The 17732-nt window shown below is 39.4% G+C and overlaps 1 protein-coding gene across 7 annotated transcripts in view; it reads left to right on the top strand.

Moving 5' to 3' along the window:
- Positions 1–684: 684 nt before the first annotated feature.
- l(2)gl (LLGL domain-containing protein l(2)gl) overlaps positions 685–17732 on the top strand; it is an 80035-nt gene continuing 62987 nt past the window's right edge. For all 7 annotated transcript variants that reach the window (XR_012967291.1, XM_076201663.1, XM_076201666.1 and 4 more), the window contains exon 1: positions 685–846. Coding sequence is in view for 6 of the 7 variants with exons in the window: in XM_076201663.1 (XP_076057778.1) it covers positions 766–846 (81 nt within the window). In the remaining variant the exon portion in view is untranslated. The remainder of the gene's footprint in view (positions 847–17732) is intronic.

Here is a 17732-nt window from a genome sequence, read left to right as displayed (position 1 = left end):
CCACAAAAAGTAAAAATAGAACGGCGTGTACGGTATACTGCAACAAAAAATTAAGGTCAATTCTCTATTTTCCTGAAGTATGAGTCACGAGTCACGACAGCTAACACTGAAAAAGTTACTAAACAGGATTGTTTAACGAAATACATTGTATTCTGACGTTGGTCCTTTCTCACCTTCTATACGTTATCGTGATCTGAAAGTTACTTTATACCTTAATTGTTATGAAAAAATAAACAATTTGTCAAAGCGAGGTAACTAAAATCACCTTCTGTTCGTCTATACTGTACACTATTTTGCAGGTGGGTATATACTCAAGTGAATGAGTATGCGAAACAGTCAGATTATCATATTACATATTTTTCGCTTTTTGAGTATACATGATTTGTTTTTGAGTATGTCGTTTATTACCAGGTAAGCTCATGTTAATTGAAAGAGTGAGTTCACTCGCTTCCCAGGTGTGGATGATGACATCTGATCGGGTTTAGAAAACAATTAATAAACTTATAGTTTATAGAGGGCGCTGTCGTAAAATAAACAAAAGCATACCGCTTATAGACGCCGAGATCGTTCAAAGGTAGCTGCAACTCTATTGTTGGCACAAAATATTTATTTCAATGCATTTCGATCATATTAGTGTTGTCAACTATAGTTATTTCCGTGAACCAAGCTGTTAAGGTCAGTTTTGTTGTGTCGGTTATGGAGTGCAGTTTGTGTGGGAAGTTTGTTGGCTTTGGTATTATTTATCGAAAATAAATTCCCGTCATCATGTTAAAGTTTATGAGACACCAACAGAAACTTTCTCCGGAACGTTTAAAGAAACAACAGGAGCTCTTTGCATTTACGAAGGTACGGGAAAATTGTTTAACAAATCATGTATTTGACATCTACTTGTTGACGTTCCACACACCCTTTCAAACAAGATTTTAACCTTCGACAAAACGACCGGTACAAGAAATTTCGTGTTGTTTACCTGCGTCAAGTATTTTTCCTCGGAGTTCAAGTAAAGGAACATGTAAAAGTATAGTTTCATATTACGCCAAGTGTATACTAAGGGTAAATGAGACAGGATGGTTATTCACACTAAACAAGGCGGATTCAGACCTGAGTTTTGAGGCAAGGGCGGTCAAACTCGCCCCTGTGGTTTAAGGGGTTAGGAGGGACGGATGTAATAGATGATAATTATTGTTATGTTTAAATTCCAACCCACTTTGGTCCAGGATCTGCCTTTAATGGTCAAAATATGATAAATACCTGATACCTAGAGGAACTGGACTGTGTAAAGCTGTCCTGGAGGATGTTAGCAACACTATTTACTTCTGCACCCATCTAATGTTAAACTGCAAAATATATCACCAGCAATCTATATTATCACCAAAAACACAAATTACTTTAGTTTTGATAAACCAGGGGTTATTAAATTACCAACAAAATGATCATTATATGTTCATATTACCATAATTTGTAAATACAAGGGATTATTATTAATTTATTTTGCCATATTTAGCACTGGAGGGGGCGGGAAACAAATCATACTTGTCAGATGGTACCACTTTAATCTGTGGACCTTCATAGATGTATGCAATGCTGGATTTCATAATTTTAAAGAAGACATTTTGTTTTTTTCTAGTGAATTATACCTTATTTTCCCTAAGAATTCCAGGTATTTTCTTAACCTCTTCAATACAGGTCAAATATTCACGTGTACATTAGCTGCCTGACCTACGATTATGCATCACAGTATGCGCGCCTTAAAATATAAAGTTACATCTGTTATATTTGTTCCCTTTCATCCAGAATCTTAGTAACCACTGAAAAAGTAATCAAGCCTGTTCACAGAATAAGAGGGTCACTGAGCTACAACAAAATAGATATAATCAGGAAGCCAACGCTGGCATCCTCATATACTCACTCACACCTCATGATGCCTATTAATGAGTCATTGTATACAGGGGCTAAATGCAAAAATTTTTTTTTTTCCAAAGAAACAATATTAACCCCCATTTCTCATGTATAAATACTAAGCATTTGGTACGGAAGACAGAGTGGAAGTGTCCAAAGAGTGAGGTCAGTTTTCAGAAAGTGAAACTGCCAAGAACGTAGTAATAGGGTAAAATCCCAGGATCCTGCAAACATGGATAACAAAATTTACATTGTCAAATAATGCCTAACCTAACATAAAGTGACCAAACCTAATCTAACCAAACATTATTTAACAATTCCTGAAAGTAAATGGATCTTTCAAATGCAAGAAAGAAAACTGAAAAATGTTTTTGCATGATGCTGGAATAGAATCAGTAATAGTAGTAATACCCCAAAGCACATAGTTATTTTAAACAATGTATTGTGCAGAGGCTAATACATACATACATATACCAAAGAACCACATTGGAAATAAGCTTACATGCTTTTTTGTGTTATCCTCGGCAGTTGTAATTTTTATTTTGAACTATATGTTCTTTCCATTATCTGCATTTCATGTATATTGATTTGATGCCAAATAAAATTATTATTATTACTTTTTCTCTTATAAGGGAGATAGCCAAAAAACAAGGCATAAAAACCACTCCCACCCATTCCATTCTGTCACACTCCATTCCCCTCCACCCTCTTCATTCCCTCTTATCTTGCTATCTCCTAGTAATGTAAGAAAATTATAAGTTAAGAGACTACTTTGTGGTGTTACTTCTTTGTTTACTTTTTGTTTTTTCTTGTAAAATACCTCCATACCATTTTCCTTGTACACATGAAGGGGTTCTTCTGTTTTCTTAGGAGAGATCTGTTAATTCTTATGAAATATGTTCTCTACAGAAAACTGATTTGGACAAGAACATACCCAGTGTGTATGGTAGAATATAAGTATGATGTATTCAATATGAACGCTGTAATAGAGGCACCTGAAAGATGCTGGGATGGAAAACAGAGAGGTCATGACTGCTAGAACACTAAAGAATGTGTCAAGAATACTTATAGAGATTCACATAGAAACATACACTAGAAAGACTGTTAAATCTTTGTACACTGCCATGGTCAGAACTCGTCTCCAATATATAAACCAGATGTGGTGCTCCTATTTAAATAAGGACATGGAGCTGTTGAGAACATTCAGTGGAGAGCCACAAGACTTCTGCTTGTGATGAATGGATTACAAGAAGAGGCTAATACTCACCTGTAGATATTCATGAGAAGATATAATTGAAACTTAAAATTATGAGTGGAAAGTATAAAGAAGAATGCTGTTGTGAAGTGTTAAGATAGTACAATGAAAGGACAGTCAAGAGAGTGATTTAACCAATCATTAAACCTTAGAATATAGGTTTTTCCATACAGAGTGAAATGGGTTACCTAAATGAGTGGTGTTCTTAACTGTTATTTATTTTTATTTTTTGTTGGCAGTAGTAGTAGTATTAAAATTATTATTATTATTATTATTATTATTTAACATTGGATGAAATCTGGAGCACCAAAGAACAAAAGTGTGGTTGTTGGGCATACACATCCTCCACATTCCCAGCCTGTAAATCTTAAGCCACAGGCTTTTAATTTAGCCTCTTCGAGAAGATAATGGTGGGGCCCTGCAGTGTATCATCAGTAGAGCAGGGCGAGAGAAATTGACACTTCAAGTAACAAAGTAATAGAATGATGTCTGAGCACCTGTAAGAGGCTGTTAGGCTTGTGCCTCCAGGTTATTACTTTCAAAACTCACTGTTTGTGTGAGATTTTTGTGTGCGGTTGCTATAAGTTTGCTATACTTAAATTTCTTGGCTTAGATTTATCAATATTTGTTTAGTTGTTAATCATAACTTATTACAGACAATGCCTCAGTAACTCAATCAGGAAGGTTGTTCCAGTTGTCATTGTTGACAACTATTTGTAAATGAATATATTTCTATACTGTACTGTAGTTGTAGTCTTGGCACATGTAGCATCCAGGGGTGTCCACAACATTTTTTGTAGGGGGTCAAAATTAAAGAATTTTTTTTGAGGGGGATTAGAAATATTATTGTTAATGGTATAATGTTATATCAAGATACAGATTTCATAATGGCTGCATAACCATATATTTACATTAACTGTGCATAGGTTTGTGTACATTGGACAGCCAAGGAATTTTTTTTCTCTCACCTTAGAAATGGTGACTTTATTTCTCTCAAGATGTTGGAAAAGTTAGGAAATGTAAACACAAGAATCATAAACAAATGCAAACTTTATGAACTGATTTATTTTTACATTTAAAGAAAGGATGTTGCCACTCAGTACAGGTAATTATTTGTAAAAAAAAAATTGGGTAGAAAATCTTGATACCTTCAGTGTTAGTTTCTTGTCTCATCATGGTGCTTCTCATCATTCAGTCTTCCAGTGACAAAATTTCACATCCATTTTCCAATTCCATATAGTAGTTGCATATCTTGCATTTGAAAATGTAGAAATTTACTAAATCCTTGTGTGCATGAGGGTAAATATTTACCTTACTTATATAATCACATCGTTATGGGTCACAATTCAGGGAGACATGCTGCAAGTTTGAGTTATATGGAAATCCCCAACATCTCCTCTATGGAGAGTTTTCTCATGTGAAGGTAACCCTGTTGGTGGGATCAATATCAAGGAAGCATATCAAGTGTCCATATAGCCAGAGTTGACTTTCACAAATTATGCTGGTAACAGGATATGATTGAGCTTCGTGGAGTAGTGACTGGCTTGATGCAGTTATACCAGTAGTACCCCACAATTCTCCAAATGTACTCAGTTCTAAAGATGACAAGATAGTCCATGTCTCACAGCTGTGTAGCAAAATGGGGAGCATAAGTGTCTTTGAATATTTAGATTTTAGTCCTGCATCAATATGGGCATTGTAATATACTCTGTTTGAATGAAACTATAACATCATGGGCTATGCCATTCTTTTGAAGGACTTTCAGACATGACTCGTAAAGTGTTACGCACTTCACCAAGCTATGTGTTATCATCATCTGCAAGAACAGGCAATTGTGACATAATCCCATAAGTGTCTATACCTTGGTGTAGGCCCAGGAGGACTGTAGTCAATAGTTTTGCCTCTGCAAGATGTACAGCATCATCCACAAAGACATTGTGACTTAGTATTGCCAATGGATGCTTCATAATAACATCGATCAATAATTCTGTCTAGTGCCCAGTCCATGCAGGTGTTGAAAATTGTTGGAGTGAGGATGCATCCCTGCCTCTCTCTTAAATGAACAGAAAAGAAGCCCAGTGTGCCTCAGCCACATGTAGCGTCACTCTGTCCAGAGTATAAGCTAGACATCTCTTTAGTATTCCTCGCAGGAATCTAGCTGATCCACTGAAGATCCCAGACCATTTCATGATGTACTGAATTAAATGTCTTTTTGAGAATAGTATAGGCTATGGGCAACTCCTATTGAAACTTTATCATGTTCAACATGAATGCAAAGTGCTAGGATCCAATCATTTGTGGACTTACAGGTGTGAACTGAGACTGCTCAGGGTTCTGGAACTTTAAGCAGATGAGAGCGAACCCATGCGAGGAACAGATGGGTGAGTGTATTACCTGACAATGAGCATTGTAATACTGTGGGTATTATGGCAATCCTGCCAGCTCCCCTTTTCCCTTCCAGAGAGGGATGATCAGGGCTTTAGTCATAAGCAATTATATTAGACTGTCAAATAGGAACATTGTATGCATCCCACAGAACATGGCTTCATATCTGGAATTCAGTACTCTATACTGACATAATGGCTGCCTTTCCAGCCTTCAACTTAAAACCTTTATAACTTCAAATGAGGATGGTGGAGTTTCATCTGTTGGTAGATTGGCAACTGCTACCCAGACACAAGTCAAGGGAAGTTGGCAGCTCAGGGGGTCACCTATGTACTACTGCCCAGGGTACTTGGACCAGTAAACTTCACCTTTCCATGTCAGATACTAAATGCACATCAGCTATTTTGGTAGTGCTCATCTGGATAAGATATGAAACACTTCCTTCAGGGCTCAGTATGCAGGCCTGAAGACCAATCGTGGATACCTGCATGTGGTGGTCCTGCAAGATGGAAAACTGAACTCCCCATTTTCAAAACCTGTCTACCCTCTGACTTCTATTAGGAGGTGCAGCCCCGAAAGACTGACACTTGGTGTCTGGAAAGGGCCCAAGATATTTCTATAAGCTTCAACTGTATTTCTTATACTTTTCCACACCTAGACAGCTGACAACTGGTGACGTGGAAAAAGTCTTGCACCAATTCACTGCAGACAAGAACCTAAGTTTGTTCCTAGAGAGATCTGTGGAAGAGTTTGAAGACCATTCCCAGCTACTGTAGGACTGCAGATTTTCCACATAGTGAAACTCGAGATGAAATTCATTAAAATGACCCTCCATATCCTTAACCTCTTCGATACATGTCAAATATTGGCACACGCATCAGGTTGCCTGATGTACGATGACACATCACAATACATATATACATATACCAAGGCTTTTTCCCCCTTACAAGGGAGGTAGCCAAAAAGGAAAAGGCATAAAATCATTCCCACCCATTCCATCCCTGAATACACTCCACACCCCTCCACCCTCCCTCTTATCTTAGCACCTCCTGGATGACGGGTCATCCCTGCACCTTGTCCACTGCCCTGGGTCAGAAGCAGTGTTGCAAGACACAGCACATCCACAGCAAGGCCGCTTCATTAAATCGGTGACCCCCTCTGTCAGTCCCCCCATGCATAAAAGGAGAAGATGGGGAGAAATCCCTTCAGGCTGCATCAAATTTTGCTCACACATACTACCTCATCCCCCCACCCATTCCACCTCATGCATCACAACATCATCCATATACAACCATTCTCCATTCACCCCTGTCTTCTGTCTTCTCCCGTCCTTCCTCAACAGACATTCCCCTCTTCCCCAAAGCCCCCTTCACCCCATCCATCCACCTCATCCTAAGACGTCCCCTCATGTTCACTCCCTCCACATCTGCCTTCCATACCTCTTTTACTAGTCTTTCTTCACTCATTCTTTCCATGTGTCCAAACCATCCTAATACTCTTTCATCAACCCTATCTCCCAACTCCCTTTCCACCCCCGTTCTTCTCCTCACCTCCTCATTTCTCACTCTATCTAGCCTAGTAACCCCCATCATACTTCTCAGACACCTCATCTCAAACACATTCAAACTCCTTCTCTCTTCCTCTCCTATGTTCCATGTTTCTGCCCCATACAGTGCTGTTGGCACAATCACTCCTTCATACAGTCTCCTCTTAGCATCCATTCCCAAATGTCTATTCCTCATTACACTCTTCAATCCACCAAGGCATTTACTTGCTTCTCTCAATCTACATTCTACCTCCACCTTTACTCCACCTTTTCCTACCACATTTGCACCCAAGTATCTAAAACTATCCACTTCCTCCAGTCGCTCTCCCTTAACGCTCACTTCCAGTCTACTGCCACTTTCACCCTTTGTACACCTCATCACCTTACTTTTACCCACATTTATCTTTAGCTTTCTTCTATCACATACTCTCCCAAACTCTGTCACCAACTTCCTCAGTCCCTCTTCCGATCCTGCCACAAGCGCAGTGTCGTCAGCAAACAACAGCTGGCTCACCTCCCACTTTTCTCCATTTTCTTTAACCATCTTCAATCCCTGACCCACTACCCTTGCATTTACCTCTCGCACCACCCCATCCATGTATAAGTTGAACAGCCAGGGCGACATAACGCATCCTTGACGAAGTCCCACCTTTACCTCGAACCACTCACCCTCCATTTCTAATCCTGACACAAGCTCTACTACTCTCATAAAAACTCTTGACAGCTCCTAGAAGCTTTCCTCCTATCCCATATATCTGCATAACCTCCCACAGTGCCTTTTTGTCTACCCTATCGTAAGACTTTTCCAGATCCATAAAAGCCCAAAAAAACGTCCCTCCCCTTTCCTATAGCTTTCTCACATATCTGTCTTACCACAAAGATCTGATCTACACAACCTCTACCTGTCCTAAATCCACACTGTTCCTCACCAATTACTCCCTCTCTTCCTCTCCTAATCCTCTCAATCAAGATCCTCCCATAAGCCTTCCCAACTACACTTAACAAGCTAATCCCTCTGAAACTACTACATTCACACATGTCCCCTTTTCCCTTGTAGAGTGGAACTATACAGGCACTCCTCCAGTCCTCCGGCACTCTACCCTCTCTCCAGCAAACATTAAATAACCTCACCAGCCAGTCCACCATCACTGTACATCCTTTTTTTAGACATTCTGCATGGCATCCATCCAGACCAGGTGCCTTACCTGCTTTCATCATCTTAACAACTGCCTTCACTTCATCCTTCCTTATTTCTCCTCCTTTTTCCTCACTCATCACTCTCATTTTCCCACTGCAACTATCTTTCCCTCCCTATCCTCCTTCACATTAAGCAACTCCCTAAAATATTCTGCCCATCTTCCCCTCACTGCCTTCTCTTCCATTATCATCTCTCCATCTGCACCTTTTACCTTTTCTTCTCTACTTGATTTGCCTCCTCCTCTCTTAATTTCTTTCCAAAACATCTTTTTATTACTTTCAAAATTTTCTGTCATACTCTTACCCTACTTCACATCTGCTCTCCTCTTTGCCTCCTTTACCTTTTGCTTTACTTCTCTTTTCTTTTCTTTGTACCTCTCATATGACTCCCTCGTCCTATTTTGTAACCAATCTGTGAAAGCTCGCTTCTTCTCTTCTACAACCTTCTTTGTTTCCTCATCCCACCATTCACTACCCTTCCTTCTATTTCCTCCCATCCTTCTTGTTCCACACACCATCCTTGCACACTTTGTAACTCCCTCCTTGAACCATCCCCATTCCTCCACACCTAGCTCTACTCTATCCTTCACTCCCTCCCACTCCTCCTTCAGCTTCTTGTACTCCTCCTTTTCCTTTTCATTTAAAGAGTTCACTCTAAGCACCTCCCTACCTTTTGTCCCTTTCCTCTTTCTCCATCTATCCTCCACTCTCAACTTACCTTCCACCAAAAAATGATCTGATATTCCCCCACCCTCTCCCCTTAGCACATGTACAACCTTAACTCTTCCTATCATAGTCCTATTTACCACTACATAATCCATCAATGCTCTACCACCCTTCCATCCACCACCCTCTCCCATGTGTACTTATGCTTGACTTTCTTCCGAAACACTGTATTTGCTATCATCAACTCTCTTTCTAGACACATTTCCACCATCAACTCTCCACTATGATTCTTTCCTGGAACTCCACATTTCCCAACCACTCCATCAATTGGACCATTTCCTACCCTAGCATTAAGGTCTCCCAGTACTATTACATTGACATTTCTCCCTTAATCCTCTATGCACTCATTTAAATCTATCCAAAAGGCCTCCCTTTCTTCTACACTCTTCTCACTGCCAGGCCCATATGCACTTGCAAAGACCCACATCTCCTTTCCCAGTTTCACCTTCATCCACATTATCCTTGAGGAAACCTCCTTCCACTCCACTACATGTTTACCTATCTCTTCACTTACTAGGATAGCCACCCCTTCCCTCTCTTCACTCCTGATAACCTCCCACTTACACTCACCCTTCCCTTTCAACTTAGTTTCACTCAAAGCCAACACATCCATCTTTCTTCTCACAAACATACTACCTATCTCTTCCCTTTTACTCTCATCTGTACCACATCCGCATCTGTATCACAAAATATAAAATTACTGCCGTTATACTCGTTCTCTTTCACTCTGAATAAATATAACATCCTAGAAAACAGAATCAAGCCTGTTCATAGAATACAGCAAAATAAATGTAATCAGGAAGCCAATGCTGGCATTCTCATGTACCCCACTTTCGGCTCATAGTGCATACAGAGGTGTCATTATATTGAAGAAGTTAATTGTTTCCATTAAATACTGCTTATCTTGCCTTATGAGAGCTGTCGCACTTTTCATGATCTTGTATTGGTTCATATCCCTAGCCTGTCTAGTAGCATGACTCATCTCAATATTCTACAGGAGCTTTCACATTCTCACACTTGAAGTTCCCCCACTGTTCTTGAGGGTCCTCAAGGATATCAATCATTTCAAATAGATTGGTGATTTATACTGTACACCCCAGGGCACATGCATTATCCTGAGTTTTTCTAGATGAAATGTTTAGATTATCCTGAACTTTACATATGGACTGCACTTGTACCGAAAACACGATGTCTGAATGCTTTATATGTATAGAAAAAAAAATTCTCTCCAACACCTCCATCCATCATGGAGCTCAGTGAGGAGATGCATGTTTATATATTTGATCCAACAGTCCTAGTGGTAGTGGAAGAGTATATTCATCCAAGACTTAGCCCAGGTGGTAACTGCTTTGCTCAGGTCATGCCTGAAATAGAAGGAAATAGGCAAGAATTGGTTTACTAATAGGGTGGTTGATGAATGGAATAAACTTAGTAACCATGTAGTAAGCGCTGAAACTATCAGTTGTATTAAAAAACTATTAGACAACTTTATGGATGGGGATGACAGGTGGTGATGGATACGGAGCTGCCTAGTGTAGGCCTTATGGTCTCTTGAAGTCTCCTTTATTCTTACGTTCTTATGTGAAGGTCCAGATTAGTCAGTTTGCCTCTTCAAGCTAGATGAAACCAACTGTCTTAGATTGCACAAGTCATGTTGCTAGTCCCAGGGGGTGTTGGGCAGGGGATCCCTCAGCACAACTTTAGTATCAGAGTATTGTTTAGTCCCCAGACTTCAGGCTCTGCAAGGATGCCATGCATGGTCAGGCTGTTTGGGGAGCCTTGTTTGGTTTCTTGGATGTTAGTGAGGTTTGGGTAGTAGCAGTTTGTGTAAGAGTGCCAAACCAGCTTTTACAAATTCTCGGGATACAAATTTTAAAGTTAGGGCTTCCCTTGAAGGGATGAGCCAATTCTAATTCCAGAAGAGGTAGTAATAGTAGTGTCCTTAGTTGCTTCAACCTAACAACCTTGATATGCCATAGCAATGATGCATGGCACAAAAAGAAAGAAAGAAATTCAATTAGTTGTGGTTTGCTAATGGCGTGGTGATACCAACTTCTTAACAACAGAAAATTACAAATGTGGCACTAGCCATTACTTTAGCCAAGCTATCTATCTGAATACCAAGATCTCCCCCCACCCCCATATAAGGAAAGTAGCCAAGTCAAAGGCATGTACCTACTCCCACCCTTTCCTCCCGCTAATCTTAGCTCATGGATGATGGGTCATCCCTGTATCCTGCCCACTGCCCTGGGTCAGAAGCAATACAGCAAGACACAGTACATTCACAGCAAGGCCATTTCACTTATTGGTGACCCCCTCTTTTTGTCCCCTCATGCACCTCAATGAAATTCAATACTAATTCAGTAATCCTTTTATTAATTGCCAAACCAGCTGACAGAACCATAAGAGATTGTAGCTAGCAGAGCAGGGGTTGTAGATCAATGATTCAAAACCTGTTTGGCCCAACTGAGTTTTTAGGTGCTGATCATTTAAAATTATCCACATGTGTGTATAATATAACTTCTTATGTGGCTTTGTGCCTGTAGAAGTATAGTGAACTTCATGGCCCTGTACAGCAGCACAGTGGCCCTCTATACTTAAGTGTTAAAAATATATATTAGAGGAATAAAGATGATGGACACTTACACTTCAGGTTGCCTTTCTAGTTAAGAGTGTTGGTAAAAACATATTCATCCTGTTTTGTTTTAATTATCATTGTTCACTGAATTAGTTTATTTGTTTATGGTGGTCAAGGTATCCTCAAACACATTTGCGTGCAGGTATCTGAGCAAGCCCTTCAAAAAAGACAGCCTAACTCAGTACTCCAACATAACCCCCCAAATATAAACCTCACAGGGAGGGCCCTCACATACAAAGGGGGAACTGTGCTGGCTCACCATCTGTCATTGAGCTGGTGCTGACACAGAGTGGACCTAGTTATGATTTTGAGCTGCCCTGGTTGCAGTCACTGCACAGGGAACACAGAACACCTTGTACTGAGTATCTCTGGGCAACAAAGGCGTATATTTTCACTAAGCGACTTGTGGTTCCTCCCAGGAGCTGTTGCTGGTTTCCTGGAGGCTGTGGGTCTTCTGTAAGAGAGACCAGCGGCAACAGATGGATTGGTTGAAAGTGGCACTTGTTTTACTGTTTAAGGTGTTCCTGTATGGCTAATGCCTGTGACTAATAACACTTTTGGTTGGGTCATTTTCTTTAACCTGTTGGGCTATGTGAGTGAGGAATGTGTTTATGGAATGATTTTTTATGAAGTCAAGTTGGTTAATGAGAGAAGTGCATTTGGTTTTGGTTGAAGGTTATTTTTCGGGGAGATATGGTGGAGAGGAGTGATACAAGTATGTATGGAGCATGTAGTTTGGATGGATAGTTTGGTTGTAGGATGAGGACATGTGGTCTTTTTCCAAATTTGTAGGGATTTTAGGTTAATAGTAATTGATGGATGTTGATAAACAACCTTTGGACAAATGTTTAATGTGACAATTTAAAATTATTTTGTCTGGCTGTTCTAAATTTGAGATAGATTTGTTACCTATAGTGGATCTACAGTTTTGTTCAGTTTTCATTGGTTTATGTTCTTATATTTCTGCTCTAAAGCTTTTAATTTGTACCTTTGTAGTAGTAATCTTTCTGGCACGGGATCCATGGCCACAGCCACTGGTTTAACCCATAAGTTAATTAGTGAAGAAATTTTGAGTATCTAGAAAGAATGAGTGGAGGACAGCGTAGTATAAGGTGATTTGTCCTCATGGTGGTTGCATCTGGGACTTTTGGCATCTATTGCCAGCCCAATTCATGTTAGTGCTATTGTAGTGTGAGGAGTGGACCTGAATGCAGACATACCAGTGCAATTCCTACTTGTTGCAGGAACCCCCAATACACACATGCTGGTGTGACCTTCAGGGAGGTCAGTATGCCACGGTATGCTTGTTCTGATCAAATTGTGTATTCATCATTGCATAGGTGCATGATGCTGTGGTTATTCTGGTCAATGGAATGGTTGGATTCCAACAATTCGGTTGGATCTTACCCAAGGTTGGAGTGTAAATGTAGCATTAAGCTATAGTTACACTTCAACCTTTGACAAAACCCAATTGAACTGTTGGAATCCAACCATTCTGTAGCCTAGTGTAACTATCTCTATAGAGTTACCAGGGATAGGTTATCATAGATGCTTCAGTGAAATATGGCTAGGGCTTTTTCTATATTACATTCAGTGGGCTGCATCTGTGTGATGCAATGTGAGGAATAGGTGGGTTTTAGGAATCTTGCATAGAACTGTGTATTTGGAAAGGATTTTGTTTTCCAAGTGTAGAGACTGTTGATACTGTCTTGATGCAGCCAGTTCTTATTATTGTATTGCTTAATTTTGTATTGTTTCTAGTTTTTTTAATTGCTGGATACCATACTGTGGATGGATAGGTTAGTGTAGTTCTTACAGATTTTTATACATATAGTGAAAATCATTTCTCGCTGCTGTCTAAATCCTGCCCGCGACTGTTCTAAATACTGCATGTTCAGTTTCTTATTTGTCTTCACTGAGATGTTTAATGTTTAGAGTGAAAGTATTGGTATATCAAATGTGAGACCAAGTTTTAGGGCTTTCGTCCTGTGGAGAATTTTTCTTTTACTCTGACCTCTTGTTGATCTTCCTTTTTGTACCAGTATATAGTTCTTTTCTCTCCACTTGCTCTAAACCCGTTTTCAGTTTAAATGCCATTATCATGCTGCCTCTCCCTCCTCATTCTTCCAAGGTGGGGAGTCCCAGTTTCTGCAATCTTTCCTTGTATATTGTGTAATTTAGAACAGCAATCCTCTTTGTTGCCGCCTTCTGGATTTATTTTTTGTTGCATCTTTCTTTAAATATGGTAACCAAAGCACTGCTGCTCATTTCAGCCTGGGTCATATGAAGCTGTCAGTGATCCTATCATGCCCATATCCGTTTAGGCAAATACCAATCTTTATATTTTTCAACAGATTATAGGTATCTCTTGTTATTTTCTGTGTGCCTTAGGTTATAGGTCATCTTTGATTATGATACATAAGTCCTTTTTCTCATTTACTTTTGCTATTATTTCATTTTCCATTTTATAATACATTGTTTTTTTCTTTTGGACCATTTCCAGTGTCATTTTTTGTGTTAGAATTTTCTATTTCAGACTCCATACTTTATCCAGGTCATTTTGCAACATTATACTACAATCCCCCTTGCTTCTCACCCTCTTCATGATCTTTGCATCATCAGCAAATAGGTTTGCAAAGATGTCTGTAATTTCTTTCATCATGTTAATTTACAGGAGCTGTACAACAGCCAAAACTGAGTCCTGTGGTACACTGCTGGTTGCTTTTCTCCATTCTGACTTTTCATGTCACTACCGTTCTCGTGCATCTATCCTTTAAGAATTTTTTTTATTCATTCTAGTGTGTTTGCACAACAACCTCCTATGTTTTCTAATTTCCATATAAATCTCTTGTGTGTAACGTTGCCGAAGGCTTTCTCCAAGTTCAGATATAAACAGTCCAACCATCCCTCTCTCAAGTAGCACATCAGTCACTCAATTAAAAACTTAGCATGTATTTGACTTCTCAGAATCCATAATGTGTATTAATATTCTTTGCTATTCAAGATGATTTGTCCATCTGTCTTATTATTGTCTCGCTCATTTTTGCTATTGTACTGGTCCAAGGCACTGGTGAGAGGGGGGGGGGAATGAGCATATCTAATATGCCCACTAGTTTCTTTGTAACGAAAATGAGGTAATTCACGATCGTGTGTAAATAGTAAATGGAATTTACATTCCATATTGTTATTAATACTACAAGTTGTTAGTGTCATTTAAACAAATTTATGTTGATTAGAATACATTGTATTTGTTCAGAGTGCCGAATAGGTCATTCAGTTGAATAGAATGGCCTGACAACGCAGAATAACCAAGCCTGCATTCACTGTGTAGCACTGAGAGGGTCTGTATCTTCACGTATTAGAATTATGAATCATACGGGTTGAGTAGTATGTTGTCCTAATTAAGGGTGGAAATTATTAAAATACAAAATAGCTGTGTTTGTAATTGCAACAAGTGACAATAACCACGGTAAATATTCATTTAAATATTTTAGTAATTTTTCACATTGTTATGAAACCCTCCGGTTAGTTTGATATTTGCGTCTGCAGTTTACGAGTTCAATATTAAGTGGTTTATCTCGTTAAAAGCACCGTTACTTTTAATTGTAAGATATATGCATGACTCATAACTAGGAAAAGGTCGCATACAATCGATTAGATTTATCGAACATTTGTAGTTGTCTGCCAGCGCGGACTGGGTGCGGTCATGGCGTCTTGTCGGTCGTCACAGTTTGTAAATTAACTGTTTTCTTTTTATTCCGTTGAATGTTTACACGTGTGACATGTGATGGGTTCCAGCCGTGGATATCCATTGCAGAAAACAGAAGTGATTGATAAGTTATATATGAAGGGAAACCAACCTTGCCAGTCAATGTGATTCACACCTTGTTTGTTGTGAAAAATTTCCCTCGTTTGGTGATATCTAGAGTGTATCAGATCAGTTTGACTCGTTAACTTTGCAATGGGATTCAAAGTATGAATTTATTTAATTTGTATTCGTCAGTTTTATATATATATATATATATATATATATATATATATATATATATATATATATATATATATATATATATATATATATATTATTGCCGATAGAATATGAAGTGATTTGCATTCATTCATTTGGCAGTCGGTGAATTTTAGCGGGGTAGAAGGAACACGATTGTAGTGTATTTTATTCATTTAATTAATCACAAAATTTGTAACCAAACCATAGATGGCCAATTGTGAATTTTAGAATGTGTGGAACTATATCGGTCAACAATCGCCAGGAAGTATACAATGTGTTTTCCATGTTATCACTATTTTTGCATAAATTGTCATCCTTATTATTAACCCCCCCCCATGTTTTAGAATGTATTGGGTTAAATTACCAAAAAGTATGATTGAATATATCAGAATTAAAATCTTATTTTTTTCCATTCAGTGATGTTGTATGAGAGCGTGGTCAAAATAGTGATTCGTGTGTATACATTTCAATCCTTGTATATTTTTTTACCACAAGGTATTTGTTGTGCCTCAAGTGTTACTTGAGAAGGATATTGAAAGCTGAAATCCATTTCACCCGGGTGGGAAATTTGCTAACATTAATTACTAGAAATGGGTGTGATCTTGTTTGATAGTTGCTCTCAAATATAGCGCGCACATTTTGGCAGTCACCGAGGGAGACCAAACGCGCGGATTCGAATACTCACTGCGCAGAGGCATCGTCCATTCCGAGCAACGGTCCCCCAACTGTCATAAATAGTAATTTCGTAATGCACCGTCCCTTGGACCCTGAACGAGGGACGTTAACTGAATAACTGAAATGTAGCTTTAACCGTGATAGAGTTAAAATAGTCTAAAGATGGCCAGAATAAAAGTAAGACTATTGTCAAACGTATCGACTTTACGTCATGCGCTGTCCACGACACGACGTCGTGTTCTTAGGTAACCATACTTGTCTACGTGATCGTGGTCATGGCATGTGAAAGCGTCCATAGACATCCATAGTTATTGGGTACGACGTCGTGTCGTAGACGGTGTACGGCGAAAAGTCGAAGCGTGTGAAACGAGGCTAGCTGGAGAGTGTTGGAAAATAGTTTTGGCGGTAAACACAAACAAAATAACAAAATCGTCGGATACGGAAGGAGTTGAAGGAAAAGTTAAACGGATTAACGAGAGTTACAAGTGTCTTTGGAATCCTTAAAGTACACATGATCACCAATTGTTGTGAGTTGACAAGTTTGAGCCTTACTTTTGTATGTCGCACGGCCTACGAGAATATGGCTTCATGACGTACGACTAAAAACAGGAACTGTTGTTATATATCACATAAGAAAAAATATAGTTGTCAGGGGAGAATGCTTGGAATGCAGGGGTGTTTAAACGCCACAAGGAAGGCGATATAGAGAAGTTTGCAGGAGTGACGTGGCAGAGGCTGGCGCGATCGTGGGACCCCCCCCCCCCAAAAAAAAAAAAAAAAAAAAAACTGAGAGGCTTTCGTTCTTCAGTGGGTAATCCCCGACAAGCTGACTGGCCGATTTTGTCCCTCTTCTCCTTCAAGACATATTTTATCCGAAACGGCATTTTCTTCCGGGTTGTCTCACGGGAACTGCCCATGGAGTAGGTCAGGTCGTCACTCTTCGCCGTGATTTATGCTACGTGTCTCAGCAGCCGTTCAGCGGTCAGACAGATTTCTTGTTTCATGTCATCAGCAAGTATTTCTTGGTGGGTCACGTAGGCTCCATAAGTATGTTATGAGATTTCGTGTCAAAAACATTTAGATGGGATTTAACTATTCAGCTTGGGATTGTAAACAAGTCGTTGGACCATTCTCAGTCGTCTAGTTATGTACAGGTCTCATGCAAGATGTGTAGATGTTTATAAACATCTCTTTATTGTCGCCATGGACGATAACATGACAATCTATCTCGTGACAAAACACATCCCAATTGCTGGGTTGGCTTGAACTCTGGAAGCCATATATCGAGTTCCTTTCCCTTCTCACAGTAATTTGAGTGATTATATTTATTTGCGCGCGCTCACACGCACACAGGTTCAATGTTGCAGCGGTACCATTCTCGACCGCCAATTCAGCGATCTTA

This window comes from Oratosquilla oratoria, chromosome 18 (assembly GCF_046742065.1).
Source record: "Oratosquilla oratoria isolate Oo_2021 chromosome 18, ASM4674206v1, whole genome shotgun sequence".
Classification (NCBI taxonomy): Eukaryota; Metazoa; Arthropoda; class Malacostraca; order Stomatopoda; family Squillidae; genus Oratosquilla; species Oratosquilla oratoria.
This window is presented reverse-complemented; position numbering and strand designations above follow the sequence as displayed.